The sequence below is a fragment of the Tetrahymena thermophila genome, assembly GCF_000189635.1.
Source record: "Tetrahymena thermophila SB210 genomic scaffold scf_8254728, whole genome shotgun sequence".
Taxonomy (NCBI): Eukaryota; Ciliophora; class Oligohymenophorea; order Hymenostomatida; family Tetrahymenidae; genus Tetrahymena; species Tetrahymena thermophila.
Window position 1 is genome coordinate 28,799 of NW_002476492.1, and position 19,926 is coordinate 48,724.

The 19,926-nt window shown below is 22.3% G+C and overlaps 6 protein-coding genes across 6 annotated transcripts; 3 read left to right on the forward strand and 3 right to left on the reverse strand. All coding sequences in view use genetic code 6, as the record gives it.

Moving 5' to 3' along the window:
- Nucleotides 1-11: 11 nt before the first annotated feature.
- On the reverse strand, nt 12-3,497 carry TTHERM_00834990 (HSF-type DNA-binding domain protein; the record flags this gene model as incomplete). The annotated part of the gene is made up of 7 exons (XM_001031262.2): nt 12-914; nt 969-1,102; nt 1,182-1,318; nt 1,377-1,670; nt 1,726-1,808; nt 3,114-3,248; nt 3,387-3,497. The coding sequence occupies 7 exons, from the start codon at nt 3,495-3,497 to the stop codon at nt 12-14; spliced, it is 1,797 nt and encodes a 598-aa protein (XP_001031262.2).
- Nucleotides 3,498-5,278: 1,781 nt separating this feature from the next.
- On the forward strand, nt 5,279-5,792 carry TTHERM_00835010 (hypothetical protein; the record flags this gene model as incomplete). Its single annotated transcript, XM_001031264.1, has 2 exons — nt 5,279-5,393; nt 5,497-5,792. The coding sequence occupies 2 exons, from the start codon at nt 5,279-5,281 to the stop codon at nt 5,790-5,792; spliced, it is 411 nt and encodes a 136-aa protein (XP_001031264.1).
- A 755-nt stretch (nt 5,793-6,547) lies between these two features.
- On the reverse strand, nt 6,548-7,672 carry TTHERM_00835020 (signal peptide peptidase; the record flags this gene model as incomplete). Its single annotated transcript, XM_001031265.2, has 1 exon — nt 6,548-7,672. One exon carries the CDS (start codon nt 7,670-7,672, stop codon nt 6,548-6,550), a length of 1,125 nt encoding a protein of 374 aa, XP_001031265.2.
- A 1,237-nt stretch (nt 7,673-8,909) lies between these two features.
- TTHERM_00835030 (hypothetical protein) lies at nt 8,910-11,268 on the forward strand (the record flags this gene model as incomplete). The annotated part of the gene is made up of 2 exons (XM_001031266.2): nt 8,910-9,783; nt 9,842-11,268. Exons 1-2 carry the CDS (start codon nt 8,931-8,933, stop codon nt 11,266-11,268), a joined length of 2,280 nt encoding a protein of 759 aa, XP_001031266.2. The 5' UTR covers nt 8,910-8,930.
- Nucleotides 11,269-11,857: 589 nt separating this feature from the next.
- Nucleotides 11,858-13,357, reverse strand: TTHERM_00835040 (transmembrane protein, putative; the record flags this gene model as incomplete). The annotated part of the gene is made up of 6 exons (XM_001031267.3): nt 11,858-12,015; nt 12,079-12,196; nt 12,272-12,392; nt 12,456-12,675; nt 12,735-13,102; nt 13,287-13,357. The coding sequence occupies 6 exons, from the start codon at nt 13,355-13,357 to the stop codon at nt 11,858-11,860; spliced, it is 1,056 nt and encodes a 351-aa protein (XP_001031267.3).
- An 818-nt stretch (nt 13,358-14,175) lies between these two features.
- TTHERM_00835050 (hypothetical protein) lies at nt 14,176-17,292 on the forward strand (the record flags this gene model as incomplete). Its single annotated transcript, XM_001031268.3, has 8 exons — nt 14,176-14,240; nt 14,629-14,715; nt 14,905-15,009; nt 15,063-15,146; nt 16,637-16,726; nt 16,809-16,898; nt 16,952-17,041; nt 17,097-17,292. The coding sequence occupies 8 exons, from the start codon at nt 14,176-14,178 to the stop codon at nt 17,290-17,292; spliced, it is 807 nt and encodes a 268-aa protein (XP_001031268.2).
- Nucleotides 17,293-19,926: the final 2,634 nt, after the last annotated feature.

The following is a 19,926-nucleotide window of genomic DNA, read 5'->3' on the forward strand; positions in this document are numbered from 1 at the left end:
TAGAGGGAGGATCAATTTATGTTAGAGAAATTATTGCTTTAGTCATGGTTTTTATCGAAAGAAGATCTCCTAGATCTGCCAGTATATTCTTCATCTTCATGGTAGTTATGCTCTGGAGTAAATGAACCGTTCATGTTTCCGTAGTAGGGGAATAGGTTAGGATGATCACCAATGGTGATTGAACTATGAGGCAGCTCATTATGTGTCATTCTTATAGGACTGGCTGAATAACCGATTCCAAGCTTATCAGAGTGGAATTAGTTAACGAGATTAGAGCTATTAGTTCTACTCAGAGTGAAAATAGGATTGTTACCATTATTAGAATGAATGTTAGGACTTAAACTAGCATAGTTAGTTTAGTTAGAGCTATAATTATTTTAACCATCGAAAGGGAGATGCTCATAGGACGGATTAGATTGTAATTTAGGTAAAGAATTGCTTCTCACTTAATTGCTAATGTTATTACTGTTTTATTTGCCATATTAAACTAATTGAGAACTTTGGAAGTGAGAATCTTGGTTGTTGATATTTCTATCTTCAATCTTCGATTAATTAATGCCAGTATTTTCTGCAGAATACCCTTTGTTAAGAGGATTCAGTGTTTCTTGGCATATTCTTTTCGTTTAAGGATTTTCAAAAACGTTAAGTGATTACTTTTCATGTTTTATGCTTCCACTAGATGATGATGGGAGAGGTTCAATTGGTAAGTAGTCTGATCTACTTTCAGGTATATTATTGCTTCCAATTAATTTTTGCAAGTACTATTCAATCATTTCTTTGTCATTTGATCCACTTTTTTCGTAAGTTTTTAATAGTTCTCTGACATCTTAAGAGATTTAAGAAGTGAACGATTCATTTCTTGCTTTTTTATTTTTTATCAGAGGAAGAGAATAATAGGGATTTCTTGATTCATTCTATTAATTTTTAAATATTTGGATTGCTTAATGTACTTTATTTTAATCAATTACTGTGTCAAATGAGAATTTTCCGTTATTCAATTTATTAAATTCCTAGTAAATACCTTGAAGTATTTCACTTTACCTGTTGTCTCTTTTTTAATAAGATTGATTTTATAGAAATTGCTGGATATCTTCGAAGCTCGCTAAGTTATTAATTAATTAATTTAATTTAATTTTAAAAAGAAGAAGTAAAAATAATAATTAATTTAAATGATAACTTACGTTATATAGGTCTTCTGTTGTTTGATTGTTGAGGAACAAGTGATCTTGATGTTTAGCTGTTATTAAATTAATTGTTTCTGTTCAAAAAAAATGCTAAAACCATCATAATCTTTTCTCCTCTCAAATCATCTTGTTCACTTTTATTTTAAAAAAAAAGTGATTAAATTAAATAAGTTTTTAGTTAAATTTATTTACTTTTATCTTCTGATTTCATCCCACAAGATCTTGTTCTCACGAATTAGAGTTTCGTGCTAAGAAATAAGCATAGTCATTGCTTTTTCAAGACTGTTTTGTTTAGATTTTAAATTAGAAACTTCACTAAGTATTTAGGTGTTATCTGATTTAGAGTTATCCACATCAATATTCAAACTATTACCAGAAGCATTTTGGAGTATTTAAGCACTATCATCATTGTTGTCATTTTACTAAGTAGAAAATTCATCATTATTGTTATCCCCGCTTTTTCTTTTTATTTCTGAAAGCATTTTTCTAATTTAAAATAATAAAGTTTTATTTTCGAAATATTCCATTAAATTAATCATACTGCTATCCTCTCTAAAACAATGGATTTTTGTATTCAGAGTCTGTACTTTCATTTCTCACTTTGTGAAAATCATACATATTAAGCTTTTCATAATAAAAAATTATTTAATTCAAACAATAATATCTCAAATTGAAATTTTTATTAAAAAAATAAATCAATCATTTAATAAATTCCTATAAAATAAAAATCCATTTGCACCTGAAAAATCAAATTAAAAATATTTTTAAGCAAATTTAAGTAATTTATTAAATTAATAATGTAGAATTTCGAATAAGAAAACGGTATTGATTTAATATTGTGTTTGTTAAATTTATAAACTAATTTGTTTAAAAAAAAATAAATAGAAAATGTAAAAGTAGAAACTAAAAATGAATGAAAATTTGAAATATTAATAAACTTAATAATTAACTTAGGCAAACAGTAAATTAATGAATGTATTTATGAAGAAATATCTTTCAAATATATTTGTTGAGAATGAAAAATTATTTTAAAGATATTTATTAATCATAATTTATTAGAAAATAAATCATTTATGTTTGATTTTATATTTTGGTAAATATTTAAATTAGTTGATGATAACAAGATAAATTTAAATCAGCTTAGAAAAATCTTTTAAATTTTTTAATAAATCAACCAATAATTCATCTATTTACCCTTCTTAAAGGTTTTCAATAATCTCTTAAATTCTTTTTAGTTCTCATTTTTGAGTTCGTTTTGATTTTAAAAAATAAAAGATTTTGTTTGCTCTTTTGTTTTTGTAATTTTAATTGATTTTAATTAATTATTTATTTATTTGGGTAGATTTATAAAATAGGCTTTAATTTAAGCGATAATTATCATTCACATATTCAAATTAAAGATTAAAAGGGGAGAGGGCGGCTTAATAATTTTGATATTTTTAAAGGGATCAAATGAACTTGAATAAAGAAAACTAACAAATAAATTAATGAATAAAGTAATAAAGAAATAAACAAGTTCAAAGATGATAAAAATAATGGTGGAAATGTCAGTAAAGTAATTGATTTGATAACACTAAAAGATTGCAATTATATTAAAATTTTGAGTTTTTTATTTGTTTGTCTAGATTGTAAATAGAAATCAATAATGTATTTTTTATATAGAAACTAAATAATAATTTAATAAATTGGGAATCATTCAATCAGAATAAAAATTTTTAATCAGGAAAGTTTAACTTTACGTAATGAAAATTTGAAGTAAAAAGTTGGAGTTTGTGTTATGGAAAAGAGTGTTCATTTTAAAGGGGAAAAGAGTTATTTTAGTAAATTAAACAAATAGGTTAAGCATGGAATTTAAACTTTGAAAGAGAGTGCAAATTGAGCTGTGGTTCATGAAATGATTTTGATAAAAATGATTAAATAAATGCTTACTTGTCTAACAAATGAGGAGTAATTATTGTGTTTGAAATATTGAGGTAAAACTTAATCTCTGAATTCGTTGTGCTTCTTAATCAAAAAAGACTTGCCATCTTCACTCCAACAGACAATGTCTTTGTGCTCTTGATTCTAATTTATTTATTTATTGTGTTTTGTCGTTGTTAAATAAGTCTTAAATAATAAAAATTATTTTTGGAATATTTTTGATGAAATGGTTGGTGGGCGGGTTTGTTATTTGAAAAATGTTCGCAGAATTTGGAAAATTACTTCTAGCATTTCGTATGTTTTAACTAGAAAAGTTGGAATGGAAGTCCTGACTCTATTTTGAACAGGCTTCTTTTGCGTTTGCTTTAAAAAGTATGGTGTGTGAGTAATCATATTCTTAATTGGCTAGCTTGTTTGTTAAATGATTATTATTTTTTGTCAACCTTTATTAATCTTTCTATTCTTCTATTTTTCTATTTATTTATTTTTTTTTTAATCCTTCGAGAAGAATTGCCTTTTCTTCTCGAAAATTAAATGCAAAAAAGAAGATGAGCTACCTACCTACCATACCATACCACGATAAACAAACAAGCAAACAAAAAGTATTTCCATCAAAAGCAAGCAACTCCTATAATAATTCATTCAAATTTGACTTCGACCTTCAATATTACCAAGTCCATCATTTGTCCATCTCAACCCAAATTTATTTATTTATTTATTTATTTATTTATGCTTTCTGAGCATAACTAAACAATGAAATAAATAAATTTGTTTTAGTCAAAGATTTTCGTTTCCTTTTTCTATTTTAATTCTAATTTTTTATCAATTTCTTCTATTACTTAAAAGCTTATCTAGAAAACTATCTCATTTATTTCCCATATGAATCATTTTATTTAGAAGCTTAATCTAATCTATAGAAAATTTTAAAACCTTATTAGAAACCCACTATCTTACTTTTAGAAGTCTTCAATTTTTTCTAAAAAACCCTGGTAAAACAGCAAAATTGTTCTAAAGAGTCAGTTTGAACAAACTAAATCTAAAATAATTTTTATAAAAAACAATAAAAAAAATGATGAATTTTATTGAAATCTAAGTAAAATCAAGCATTATTTATCACTTCAACCTTTTATATAAAATTCTATATAAAGATAAAAAATACTTAATTAGTAAACACCTTTATATTTCTAAATATTTATGCTATTTATTATTTTTAACTTAAAGAAAGTTTTATCAAAAAAGATTAAAATCATTTGAAAAATATATTTTTATTCTGCATATTAAAGAAATATAAAAAAGTTAAAATTTATTGATCTGCTTTTCATCTTAGTAAAATATTGTTCGTAATTTTTTTTGCTTAATAAAATAAAAATTTTTTTAAACAAATAAATAAATCAAGTAAAAATAAAATGTTAATTATTTTGTTTGAAATATTATGGAGAGAAATATAATTTACATTCAAAAATAATGTTTAAATACTTTATTCATTATTTGGCTTTTAAGCAAATTATAAAAAGTTTTTTGAATTTATTATTTGCCTTTCTTTGCAATTAAAAGAGTTTGTTATAATTTAGATATCTGTATTAATATTTCATATCATAGAATTTCAAAGATGTTTTTATTTTTTTAAAAGTATTTAGATTATTTTAAATGAATTTTATAACTACTTTTTGTTAATCCTACTTTTTTAATAACACTTAACAAATAAAATAATAAAATATTGATTTTTTTAATTTTTATGATTAATAATACTTAATTAAATTCATTTATTTATTTTATGAAATTAACCATTTTTAAATAGATTTTTGAAATGCTTCTTTAGAAGAAGGAAATATTTAAAATTAAATTGCCTAATTTTTACTTTCAACATAAAAACTATTTTATGATTCTATATTTAAATTAAATTTAGCAAAAAATTGTTTTATTTAAATTCTGATTATTTGGATAAATGAATTCACTTTTTATTTCATAATAAACAAATTTTTAATATTTTCATTAAAATTTTTGAAAATTATTTTAAATTTAGTTTGAATGATCAGTTTGTTAGTTGATATAAATTGTTTCAATTATTTTTTATTAAATTAATAAAGAGTTGATTTAATTAGAAATTTTTATATGTTAAAATCAATTGCAAGTTAATAATTAAATATAGTAAATAGATAACTTTATTAGCGAAAATGAGTTAAGGGTTAGAAGAACCAGTTTATTCAAAGAAGGAAAAGTAATAAGCAAAATTAAAGGAGTTTAGAGAATATTTAGTTGATAAAGAAGTTGTTTTAGCCATTGTCAAATGTAATTTGATCAAAATTCAACAAATATATTGAAATTTTTAGATTTTATTAGCATATGTTCAGCTATTTATTTTACATATTTATAATGTAAAAATTAAAAATAGACCTCTTATCAATCAAAAATTCAAAGGACTTACCTGAAAACCCTTTGCAAGCTTTAACTGATTATTTCGGAACATACAAAGATCAAAATGAATGGGAAGTATTTGACAATTTAACAAAAAGCGTGAATGATACAAAAGATGAAAATGAAAGACTAGAGCAAGAAATAATTTCAATCAAGTAACAAATAGAATAAGCAAAAATTGATAAGATAAGACGTGAAGAAGAAGAAAAATAAAGAGAATTAGAAGAATAAAATAATAAAAAGGGAGGAAAGAAACCACCTGCTAAAAAGTGAAAAAACCTATTTATTTATTTAGTAATTAATTATATATTAAATTGTATAACAGATGCTATATATATTCACTCTCAATATCTTTGCCTTTAAAAATATTCAATTTAAATTATTAATTAATCATCAATAAATAAATAAATGTATTTATTCATAACAAATTAGTTTTTTGGTTTATTACTAAATAAACTATGAAGTTACAAATTAAATTCTAACTATTCTATTATATATTATCAAAAATAAACAATCATTTTTATTTTCTAGCAGATTTATTTTTTAAATTCAACTTTATATTGTAAAAATTTATAACCCTTTGAATAAAAAATATAGAATTTAATAAATTATTAAATTTTATTTTGTTACCCCCATCTTTTGTATGTATGAGCAATAATCAAATTAAATTGGTATTTGTTTGTTTTAATTTAATTTTGATTATATTTAAAATAATTACACTTAAAAAATCATTGTATTTATTTAATTTGGATTTAATTATTTTTTAAAAATTTGAGTTTATTTTTGGGTTTAATTAAATCAGTATTTTTGTAAATAATTTATGGTTTGTTTTAATTTAAGAGGTATTTTTTAAGAGAAGTGGAATACAAAAAGGTGACAAGTAAATAAGTAAATATTTGAGTAAATAATAGTCAATTTAATGAAAAGCTATAAAATGATTTAAAAATAGCTAACAAATTAACTATAAATTATAAATAAGCTTAGTTTTACTCATGAGCAATTAATTATATAACTACTTAATTTATTATTCAATCTGCTTTTTGTTCTTATACTGCTTAGGTATTGCTAATGCCTTTTTCAGATTCTTCGTAAAGGAAGAGTTCCTTCAATTTACCATCGAGTAAGGCTTTAATTAAAACGGAAATTGTACATCCAGGGACTAAGAATAAGAGAGCAGGTTAGGGGTGATTGAATACAACCATGACAACGAAAGTGGTGATAATTCCAGCAATGTAACCACCAAAGCACCAATTGAAATAGGGGGTTTTAACTGCATGAATATTAATGGCTTTCTTAAGTTATTAATCAATATCGTATTTTAATGCAAGAGCTACAAAGACTCCAGGAATGACGATGTCACCTAAACCGAGCATAGAATGCTTGTTATTTTCCCAGTCGAAGGGGAAGATCAACTTAATTGGAGCATCGAAACTCTTGGCAACTGTGACCATAACATCAGTTCCGTAAACCCAGAAGATATCATAGAAGAAAAGACCCCACATAAGAATATAACCGACCTTAAAGTTGGGAAGGACGAGGTTATTAATACCCATAACTGAGAATGCAATACCAAAAATATTGTTGGCAATCCAGTTTCTTGAGAGAATGTAAGAAACAGTAGGAATCAAAGCAAGAGCGATACAAATAATTTGTTAAAGATTGAAGTCTAAGTCGATTTCCTTCTTTAAGAGAGGTAAATTGATATTGATTTTACGCTTAATGACGTTGACCTTTTCATATTTGTCTTAAAATACTGCTGAAAAAGGAATTTCGAAAACAGCTCCTACGCAAAAGATACCAATAAACATGAAATGAGAAGTGAAAATGAAGCTGAGATATTCTTTAGGGAGGAACTTGTAAAGAACATAAATACCAAATAAGACAAGGGAACCGTAAAGAGGGAACTAGAAAGCGTCTTTAGAAGTCATAGTTTCAGCATCTTCGCTCAAAGATCTTTTATGGAATTCTTCGTTGTGCTTTCTTTCTACTCTAAATGTTAAAAAGCAGCCTATGTAAACGCAAGTGACTGAATTTAGAATTAACTAAATAGAAGCGGGAGTGTTCATCAAGCTAGCTACTACGTGAACGAGAATAATTAAAAGAGAAGCAAAAACAACTCTTTCAGGTCTAATGATTGATTTAACTGTTGTCATAGATTGATCTACTACTTCTTGCTAACCTACCTATCTATTTATATATTGTTTTTTGTTTATTAATTTTTACAACCTAAAATTATTTAGTGTATCTATCTATTTATTTAATTATTTATTTATTTCATTCATAATTTTTAGTTAAAACTTCTTTTTAAACACGATGCATCTCTCCAAAATCAAAAAAAACAAGCAATCAATCAAAAATAGATTCCATCCTAACAATCAAAAAAAAAACCCTTACGTTAACTCCTCCTTAAATTCAATAAAAGATACAAACGTGTTGTGTTTATCAGATTCTTCTGATTATTCACTTTAAATAATTAATACTTTTGTTTATATCACAATCACATAACACAATCTATTTTTTAAACGCTAAAATCTATATGAAAATACTCCTTTAAAAAATCTTATTAATCTATTAATTTTTCTTTTTAATCTTCAAACTAAAATATGCTTAATAATTGTTTTTTTGCAAATTTATTCTTTATAAATGTAAGAAAAAATTGTATTTATTTTAATAATTTTTAGCTTTACAAACAAAAAAAAGTAAATTTACATGATTCTTCTCAATTTACCTATTTTTAATAAATGAAATAATTAAGTAAATTATTAAAAAGTATTAATAATATTTTTAAGATGAAATATTTATTTTAACTAAAAATTTAACTTTAATAAGCTCAAATAAAAATTTTATTATTTAATTTTAATATTTTTATTTAAGTTTAATTTCTCATTTTTATAAATAAAAAATATTAATAGTCAATATTTTCCTTCTTTAAATGGCAAAAAAATATTAAAATTAATATAAAATTTATTTTAATTAATTATTTGATCAGTATTTATTTCTTATTATTATATTTACTTTGCAATTAAAAAACTGTTAATTAGTAAAAAGTTAATAAAATTTTTCTAAAAAATAAAATTAATATTCAACATAATTCAGGATAAATTATTTCATTTAAATATAAAATTAGAATTACTCAGTAAAAGTTAGATTAAGATTAAATCTTTATTTTTTTTTCTTGATATTTATTTGCCCATTTTCAGTAAGTAAGTAAGTAATTTACTTTATTAGAGTGAACTACTTTTTAAGTAAAAAACTTTATTCTATTAAGGCTTAAAAGAATAATGATTGATTATCACAACGATTTAGTTTTTTTTGATTAGGTTTCAAATATAATAATAATTGCTTTTCAATAAAATTTACAAAAAAACTGTAAAATTAATTATATTTATTTAATATTTAGATTCATAAAATATGATTTAAAACTATAATCATTAAGTTAATTCTAACCCATATTCGGGCTCTAATAATTAGTTTTATCATAATTAGGGAGTGCAGCATTAGTAATTAGAGAATGCTTAGAATCAAAGGAATTTTAGAAGTCCTAAAAGCTTAGAAAATATGAAAAATTTAGAATAGTCAAATTATTAAATAAATAAAGACACTATTAACAACATAAATAAATTACCAACTACAATTTCTTTCAACTAAGAGGGATAGTTTTCTATTGCAAAATCTATCGTAGAGAAAGATAGTTTTAACAACTCGAAGAATTCATAAATTCCTCTACTTTCTACTTATTAAGGGGATCCTTAAGAGCTTGTCAATATGCTCTCTGGAAGAGTTTATTAGTTAGTAGAGGAAGTTCATAAATTATCTTCTATAATCGAAGAAATGACTACAAACTAATAAATTCTTTCTGAAAAATATGTGCAACTCAGGGCTATTTATTATCAAGTTTTGATTGATAGAAATTTGAATCCTTCAGAAAAAGAACAACATTGGTTTATTATGAACAATGCTCAAAAAGGTTTAAGTAATAGTTCTCCTAACTCCCCAAGAAAATAATAAGAAATAGCAGATCAAATAAGAATAACATCCAATAATACTTCTCCTTATCATTCTAATTAGCAAAGCTAATAAGGACTATCATCACTACCTTAATAAGGAGCATTAAGAAATGTTTAATATAATGATGATGACAACGAGAGAGTTAAAAAAAGTCGTATTAAGAACTTAGAGTAACAACAAAAAGACATTCCAAAATCTTGTCTTAATTGTTAGCAAAGAGAACTCGAGCAATAAATTTTAAGAGAGCATGTTACTTGTAAGTAAATTAAATTTTGTTTTAATAAATCTAAAATATTTTCTTTTTTACCTTTTAGAAATGGAGAGAAATTTGAATAGTGCCAATAAAGAAATTTAGAATTTAAAATAGTTTATTGAAATTTAGCAAAAATAATAAAATCAATATAAATCTGGACAGAATACACAGAATATATCCAACAATTTTTAGGATAAATCTCCTAAATAAAGTGACTAAGTTAACAGATTATAAAGCAATTCTCTTTAAAAAGCACCTGATTCCCAATTAATAAACAATTATTTTAAATCTCCTAAAAACAGTTAAACATAAAAAAACTCTCCAAACAACAGTTTCATTAACATCTAAAAAGGAAATTATGATCTAAATAATTCGAATCAAGACAAAAAATCACCCAAATAGCAATAAGATATTTCTCCTAATTACTTTACTTCTAATAGAACTCCTACTAATTTCTAAAGTAAACTTGAATAAGATTACAATAATAGAAGTTCTAATAACTAAAACAGATCGCCAAGGATAGTTTAGAACTAACCAGTTCACAATAATACTACAATTAATTAAATGCAAAAAGGAAATAGTGATCTAAGCAATACAAGTTTAAATAAGAAATAATCTTAACAAGCTGACAGCTCTCCAAATAATTTTGGCAGCAGAACTCCTAAAAATGTTCAAAGCAAACCTGATTAATAAGATAGCAATAAAAGCTTAAATAACAACTATTTACAAAAATCTAACATGGAACTTGTTTACTAAAATAATCAAACTCCTAAGCAATCTTAAAATTTAATGAGCAATATATAAAATAATAATCAAATAAAAATATAAAATGATGATTCAAACAATATTAGAAATTTGATCAGACCTTTATAGTTTGGAGAAAATTATAATTCACAAGCATATTAAAACAAATCTTCAACACCGAAATCTAATTAGAATACTTCTTTCCCAAATCATGCCTATTCAAGTGTTCAAAATAATTCATAAACACCGAAAGGAAACGTTGATCTAAATCATCATTTGAATTAAATTTATAATTAAAATTAAGGTAACAACTAACCTAACTATTAAATTGTTATAAATTAATATTCATAGAAACCTAATTTAGAAAGCAACTAAATGAAATCTCCTAAACAAAACAACTCTAATGTTTATACTAATTTAGACACCTTCAATAGCCTATAACCATAAAAAGCAAAGGTTGATCCAAATAATGTAAGCCTGAAAGATTCCATTGAAGTATTTAAAGAATACCTCCATGACTAATAAATTGAATCTATGAAAAAAAATAATGAATCTTTTCATAACAATTCTCCTTCAAAATTAAGCAAATTGAATCCAACTCCCTCATCAAATAAATCTTCAAAGAACTAAAATATCACCAATAAAGATAAAGCAAAATAGTAGAATAATTCACGCACCAACTCTTTAGCCAACAAAAACAATGCCAAAATTGCTAACCCATAATATTAATAGAACCCTAAATGAACCTATTCAATAAGATAGATGCTAATCATTTACTAAAAAAATGATTAAATTTACTTTATAAACTTTAATTCACATTGTATATTTTTTTATGTTTTTATTAAAGTTTTAAAAATAAAAATATAATATTTTGATAATATCCACATTTTATTTTTTTATTCATTTAAATCTAAATAAAATTAACATAAAATTTAACAATTATCAGCCTATTTTCAATAAATATTTTTTTTTAAAATAAATTTTTTTGTTTTCAAAAAAATAAATTTAAGAAATAAATATTTAGTGGTGGTAAATGGAAGAAACACCAAACATAAATAAGAAATGAAATTTTATGATAAATAATTTAGATCAGTAACTTTGTTTGTTGGTTTATATAACATATAGTAAATTTAAAAATATAAATAGATTGACTTATTTATTTACTTTTTTGCTTATTTATTTATTAAGTTTTTTGTTTGCTTGTTTGAAATATTATTTATAATTTTAGTTCGGATCAATTAAATAACAACTATTAAATTATTGATTAACTAACTAACTAATATATTTATTTAATAGTTTGTTGTTTCACCATATTTGTTTAGTAACAGCTAACTCAATTTTCGCTGTATTAACCTTATTCACGGAGTCTTTCGATTTCTTCTAGTTCTTGCTCTTCATCAATATAGTTTAATCCAAGTTGTTACATCATATTTAACATAGATTCCTCAATTTGTTTAAGTAATCCATGAATGGTAGGATCTTCAATTACATCTATTTATTTATTTTAATATGCTATTAATTAACGAAATTCTATTTTTTATTTATTTAAAGTACCTTGGGCGCTCATTTGAGTGGCTTAGTCTTCTTCTTCAATACCGAATTTTTCAAAGATCATATCTTGAATCATAGTATTTAATACAAAAGGAATAAGCTCAGCAATGTCTGGAAGGTACTAAATTTATTAAAATATAATATTTTCAGTCAATTTAGATAACTATTTTCCTTAAAAAATGAGGTATTTGATTACTTGCAATTGGCTAATTATGGCAATGAAGGTATCTTTTTAGTTGTTAAGAATCTCCAACTAGTACTGAATAATTTCTTTAATTTTTTCTTTAGAGACTTAATTGTTACGAGGAAGCTTATCACTGAGTTTAAATTTAAATGATTCATTTTTAATTTTCATTTTAAAAAATAAAGAAAATATTTACCTGATTTTTTATCTCATAGCTGATTAAACCATGTATAATTGTTGATAATAACCACTTTGGATAAGAATTTCAATGCTTTTTTCATAGATTTCTTTGTCTATATTGATATCTGTCAAGAGTTGATCTTGGGCAGTTAAAATGAATTTTTCTACCTATGCATTGTATTCAAGAACTAATTCTTTGTATCTCTCAACGTCAGAGGTTCTTGCTTTTCTTCTTTCTATTTTAAATGCGTTACAACTTAATTTTTCATATTCATTAAGAAAATAAATATATTACCTTCTCTATTTTTTTGAGTGTAAGTAATATATTCTTCGCCAATATAATCTAAAGAGGATTCTAATATAGCAGCGATTGTAGCGAAATCAAAGTTATCTGTTCCATTTAAGAATTGAACTTTAACTCTTGAAGAAGCAATACTTGTCTTTGTTTTAACACTAAAATCTGGTTGTTCCCTTTCTTATAATTATTATTATTTTGATTCCTATTCTTAATCTGCCTAAACTTCGACTTATTCTTAATTATGAGAGCGTTTGACACCTCTTTTAACTTTCTCTTCTTGATCATCTTCAATGGTTTCTTTGATCAATTACTTTTCTTCTTTAACTTCCTTTTTATCTTACTTCTTGCTATTCAAATAAATGACCCTATTTTCATAATAAAAATTTGTAATCTTGCAAAGAATCTAAAATTGATCTATCTATCTAACTGTGCTTTAAATTATTCTAGAATAACTGTAATTTTATTGTATGGCTTTATAATATCTAATACAAAATCCCTCTCTCTAATTATAAGAAGAGAGTCATAAAAACTATGTTTCAAATTTTTTACACTCCTGCAGTGAGAGCGAGAGCTGAACCACCTAAAACAATAGCTGTTTTGTTATTTTTAAAAAAACTCATATCTCAATAATTTTATTGATTTTCACTGTATATCTTTTTTAAGATATTATTTACCAAAAAATTGTAGATTTCATCAATATATAAACGATTTAAAAGCAATTAGATGAAATAGATAAGCTCTCCTGCCAGCTATCAATCAAGCAAGCAAGCTCATTTCCAAAAAATAAAAACAAAATCATTTCTTTTTTTCCTTTAAAAAAGATCAAATTAGTTAAATATTTTTAAATTTTATGACATTTCATTCTTTAAAAATGCAAAAAAGTATCCATTTACTATTCTAATTCCAATGATTTAATTCATTTATCTAATCAATTTATTAGATGGAATCTTTTTTACACTTAGAAGCTTTAAGATTTAATAAAAGTTATTTAAATTGAATAAAAGATAATTAAATTGTATAAAATTGAAAAGTATTACTCTTGCTATTTTGGATAGATTTTATTATGAGAAACAATAATTTTATTTTTTGATTTTTAAGAAAATTTAATGGGACCAGCTAGATATAAAAAATAATAAATAATACACAACAAAATGAGGAGAAGATTTTACTGTGCTGTAATATTTAATAATTTATTTGATTTTTATTTGTATGATTTTGCTTTCTAATTTGATTGTAATGGAAGTAATAAAGTAAATTTGAAAAAGTAAAAGTAAGTGAAATCTAAAGGAATTAATTAATTAGTTTAGTTTAGTTGATAATAAATATTAGAAAGAAGGACGACAATAAGAAAGAGGGAAAAGAAATAATAAATTAGAAAGAAAAAAAAAGATTGAAAATAATCTAAAAGAATAAGTAAACCAATAAAATAATTATAAAAATGTCATATAAATTAATTTCGGTCAAAGATAAAAGCAAAGTCAAAACACTTTCTTTTACAATAGCGTATCTTTTTTATTCATATTTCATCCCAAAAACTTCTACTTTTTAGCTGCTGCCACCTCATTTCAACATAAATGCTAATATATTTATCGATTTGCTTGTTTTATCTTTCTTCTTCAGATTTTCGTTTTCAATTTATAATGCGATTCTTTCTTTCTTTCTCTTCTTTGATTCATTCACTCATTAGTGAATTAATATTAAATATATTGCTTTAGTATTTTCAAATACAAATTACGTTTGTAAATTTAATTTTGCATCCCTATTTAAAGTAATAAAAAAGCACAAGCAACGAAATATAAAAATCTGATGTTTCCTATTCATCTTTTAAATCTTAATTCATTTATTGTTCTCAGATTTTATTTGTATTCACCTTTAAAATATTATTTAATAGTGGAATTTCTGAAGAGTAGCTCCAGAAGTTTTTCAAAAAGATCTCTCACAACTTCAAGATGCTTGAAAATTTGACTCTCCTCTCGAGGTATATTAATTTACATTTAATATCACTTAGTCTTATTCAATATTCATTATACTACTGTAGAAAAATTTAAATTTTAATTACAACTCTTACGCAATCTTCTAAAAATTATAAATATCACCAATTATTTATATTATAATAATCTATTTCCATCGCTGGTATTAAATTTTAAGCATATTTAATTTAAAAAAGATACGGTCAACTCAATGATAGAACAATCAAAATATTTTCAGAAGGTATGTATAAGCATCTATCCCTCGTTAGTTCAACATTATCAACTCTGATCATAGACTTTGAGTAAATATCTTTATTTTTTAAACATTCCAAATATTCTTATTATATTTTGATAGATACAATGAATTCAGCATAGCCACATCATTTTTTGAAAGTCTAGAAAAGTTTTAAAATCTAACAACTTTAAAATTAAATTTAAGGTAATAAATTTTAATTATTCTTTAGATTCTTACGAATTTATGTAAACAAATTAACTAATCAATAAATTCAATGACATTTTCTATAAAGAATATCTCATTCTCCTCAACATAATTTATTTTCTAAATTTTTTTAAATTTCTTACAAAATAAATAACAAATAAACTACATGAAAAAGCTATATATTTTATTAGCTTCTTATAAATACATTGAATATTTTGTTATGCTTAATAAATAATATTCGATGATAGCAAAATCAAAAAATAAATAACAAATAAACAACATGAAAAAGCTAGATATTTTATTAGCTTTTTATAAATACATTGAATATTTTGTTATGCTTAATAAATAAATATTCGATGATAGCAAAATCAAAAATTAAAAAATAAAATGAAGTCTAAAAATACAAAAAATCAATAATATTTAAATAGAAGATTAATAATTTTTTTTGATAATATATTATATAATGTACATAATAAGCTCAGTAAAAATCAATTTAACGCTTTATAAATATTTGGCTTAGTACTTTATAAAATTAAAGTCATAATAAAATATTAAGTATTAAATACTTCCTGATTTTTTAATTTAGTTGATGATTGATAACTGATTATAAAAATATTTTATTGATAAACTAAACAAGATGTAAGATAACTTACATGAATGTTTAATAAGTATGATTTTTTAATGATTTCATTAATACTTAGCTTATTTAGATTCATATTCTATCATATATAATCAAGATAAAAAAGTATTGATCTGAATATTTTTTAGAGGATATCATTATCAATAATGAATAAATGAATAGTTGATCTATATAATACTTTATCATCTGATAAACTAAAATGTATCAATAGTCAGATTTACAATTAATAATTAGTAAATACTCGATCAATCAATACAATTCAATTATCTAAATAGATGAATATTTCACGATCAATGCTATAGTTATTAGATAAAGGTTTATTATAACTACTATGGATATCAATTAGATTTAAAATCATATGAATAGTTCATAAGCTAATATTTTATTAGAATAGTCAGCTTTAAATAAAAAAATACTTTTGATTTGATATAATATTGATAAGCATTTAATTAATTGATATAAAAACTAATAAATATATTTATAATAAATTAAATAAGATAAGAGAGTATACCTTATAACTAATTCGAAGTAAAAAACTAAAAAATTTAATAGTTTAAATAATCGATGATATTTTATTACATTACAAATTGATACTTTTACTGTTTGGATCGATAGTTAGTCCTAAATAAGATAAATAAATAGATATTTTATTACATTTGAAGAAAAAGAACATAATTTTAAAATATATTGATAAATTATTAACATTTTAAATAAAATGAATGATAGATTTAATATGTTTATAATTATTTTAATCAAAATAAATAGTTTTATAAAATTTAACTTTTTAAAAAAATTTATTAAATTAAATTGCCCATTTATTTTTAAATATTAATAATTTCTTAATTAAAAGAGATAATTATTTAGATGAAAACACTCACTTATCTTTAGGTAATTGCTTGGGAAATTTAAATCAGCTTTGTACACTTCACTTGAATATAAGGTATTTATTTGATGATGAATATTTATATTAAAATAAAACCTATCATCTTCACCCTCATATCAAACTTCTTATTAAAAAATAGTCGTACTAATTTTACTGCGTAATCAATTTCTAATCTTGGAAAGGGAATAGGAAAAATTGCAAATTTGATATCTTTAAAGCTTAATATGGAGTAAATTGCAATTTATTTATTTCAGAATTTTTAACTATTTTAAATTAAAACAGAGGACAACTCTTCCTGCCTGAATATGCAGATTCTTTCTTCATTCATTTGTTTGATTTGAATCAGCTCTCTTATATATAAATAGACTTATGGTATTTATTTATTTAAATTATTAATCTAAATTTTTTTATTTAATTTTAATATTAGGGATTAATAAATGGGTGATAAAGCTTATGGAGTGGTTTCTGCTTTATATTCAAAAGTAGAGTATTAAAGATTAATATTCTAACCTTTTTCCTTAACACTTATGATAAACAATAACTAATTAAAAAAACTATTATCAAAGTATTTGAAAGAGAATCTAAAAGAAGAATATTTGGATTTTAAGCAATACTTAATTTGATTATAAAACAAACTAATTCTTTTAAAATACTAATTAATATTACTAATTTATATTAATTCATATGTAAATTATATATCAATTGTATATTCTATTCTTAACTTACTTTGAATCAATCAAAAAATCTTAAATTTCTTTCATTTACTCATTACTAATCTCACTCTAAAAATGGAGCAAACAATATTTTATTTTTAATTAAAAAAAGCTTGGTAATATTTAATAATAGAAGTATAAAAAAGTAAAAAGCCAAAAACAGGTTATAAAAATAAGAAAATTACATATGTATCTAGAATTTTTAATCAAAATAAAATCTAATCAAAACTATTGATAAAATTAATTTAAAATAACCTAATAAATAAATGCATTTTAATTCAATATAGAGTGAATGACAAATATAAAATAAAATATATAGTCATAAACGAATATTCTTAATTTAGGAATGCCAAGCAAAATTGGTTGATTTTTAGTTAGGTTAATTAAATAAATTTTGATATTGACATAAATTCCCTCAATCAATTTACATTTATCTCATTTGAATTTCTAAGATTTTATGTTTAATATAAGAAGAATTAAGATTTCTTTCACATATTTTAAACTTATTTTAGCATTTTTTAATATTTTGAATTTATTTCTTTTACTCATAATAATAAAAGAAAGCATTTCTTTAATAATTTTTCAATCATAAAATTGATCAAAAGCTTATTAATTTAATTGTTTGTGATAATTAAATATGTTAATTATAATTCTAAAGTAATATCTTTTATTTATTTATTTATTTATTATGATTGTTTGATAGATTTGGAGAAGTATAAAAACATAAAATAAGAAATTCAGAACATAATATTAGTATTGAATTTTTAATAATATTTTAGCCTTAGTTGTTTCAATTATTTTTCTTATTAGCCTAAAAATACATAACAATATTAATACACCAATTTTTTTTTTAATTCTAAAATATCTAGTTTGATTCTTATTCAAAATGTTTTTAATTAGATTAAAAATGCAAAAATCTTTTGTTATTTATAATTATCATTTTAGAATCTCAGTTATGACTATCAATAATTATTTACAGTAAAGATAGCAATTCAATCAACAGTATTATGAAGAATAAGAGAATAATAAATAGATAAGTATGGTTTGAATAAATATATTTAAATTATAATTAGAATTACATTACATAAGTTACACATGTATAAACTCTTAAGAAAGAAAGTGTTTTTATATATAGCTTTAATAGGTTTACCCTATTGTATTGCTATTTCTACATGAATTAAAAATAAAATGGATTATTTATTTATTAACAAGAAATTAATTTATAGATGCGAAGAGTAAAAATATTATATTAAATTATTAGTTTTAGGGATATTAAATAAATGAAAGAATGTAGTGAGGAGATAACTGCATACTTTAATGTATTTAAAATTAAATATACGATTTTAAAAAGCATTTTATTTTATGTAGTACTTATTTTCTTAACTCGTTTATTATATAGTAAGTTTGTCTTTCTTTTATTATTTTTAATCTGATTTTTTCAAAGAATAATATCTAATAATGATAATAAATAAAGAATTATCTTATTCAAGAGCAGTGGCGGTCGGTACTATTAAACGGATAAAACAATTTAATAATATAAAATATAATTTATTTTTTCTGTGTGATGAATGGATAGATGGATCATTAATGCACTCTTATGACAAAAATCAAATATTTTAAAGAAAATTTATGATTAATGAAAAGTTTGATAAAAATATTTTAATTCTAGTTTTTGATCAAAAGGCAATACTAATAAGTATCTCTATTTTAAATTTAAAATTAAAAAATATGAATTACAAGTTTTGAATTACTGTAAAGGATCATAAATTAAAGTAACATAAAAATTACTTTTTTTAAAAATATTGGTATTAAACCATTTTTTGGCTTTAATTTATTTATCATATCTTGATTAATTTATAAGGATTTAAAGTATAAAAAAATTTAAATTTGACAAAAAAAAATAGATCGCAAAATTCTGATTGAAAACATAATCTATTTTAATTTTATAAGTATTATATTTTGAAATTTTCTAATTTGTTTTTTCTTTGCACTAATTTATAATTTATTTTTTCTTCTAAGTTCATTTTCTAACAGATTAAGTTTAAAATAAAGTATTAATCATGATTTTTTTTGTATTACTCTTCTAAATGTTAAATTAGTCCTTTTAAAATCAAATATCTTTATTAAAGCCATGTAAAAAATCTTGTATTACTCTATAAAATCTTTTTATTAATTATTGATAAGATTTAGATTTTCATTACAATTTAAAATAAAGGAAATAGCACATTTAATTATCTTTTTAGAGACTAATTAATTATCTTTAAATAATTATATTTTACTGTGCTCTTTGTTCTAAATAATATATTTCATCTCTGCTTTCATTATAATTTATTAAATTTGTAGCATATTCATTTTAATTATATCTACTATTCTTACCCTATTAGATTTAGTTCATATTTCATAGAATATTTTAATATTTCTTGTGCTTAAATAAATATGGAGAAGTTTGATTTATCATATTTAAAACTCTATCTTAACAAGTCACATCTTCTTTATAATCACCATTAATTTCATAATTTATAATATATATAGGCAGAATATGCT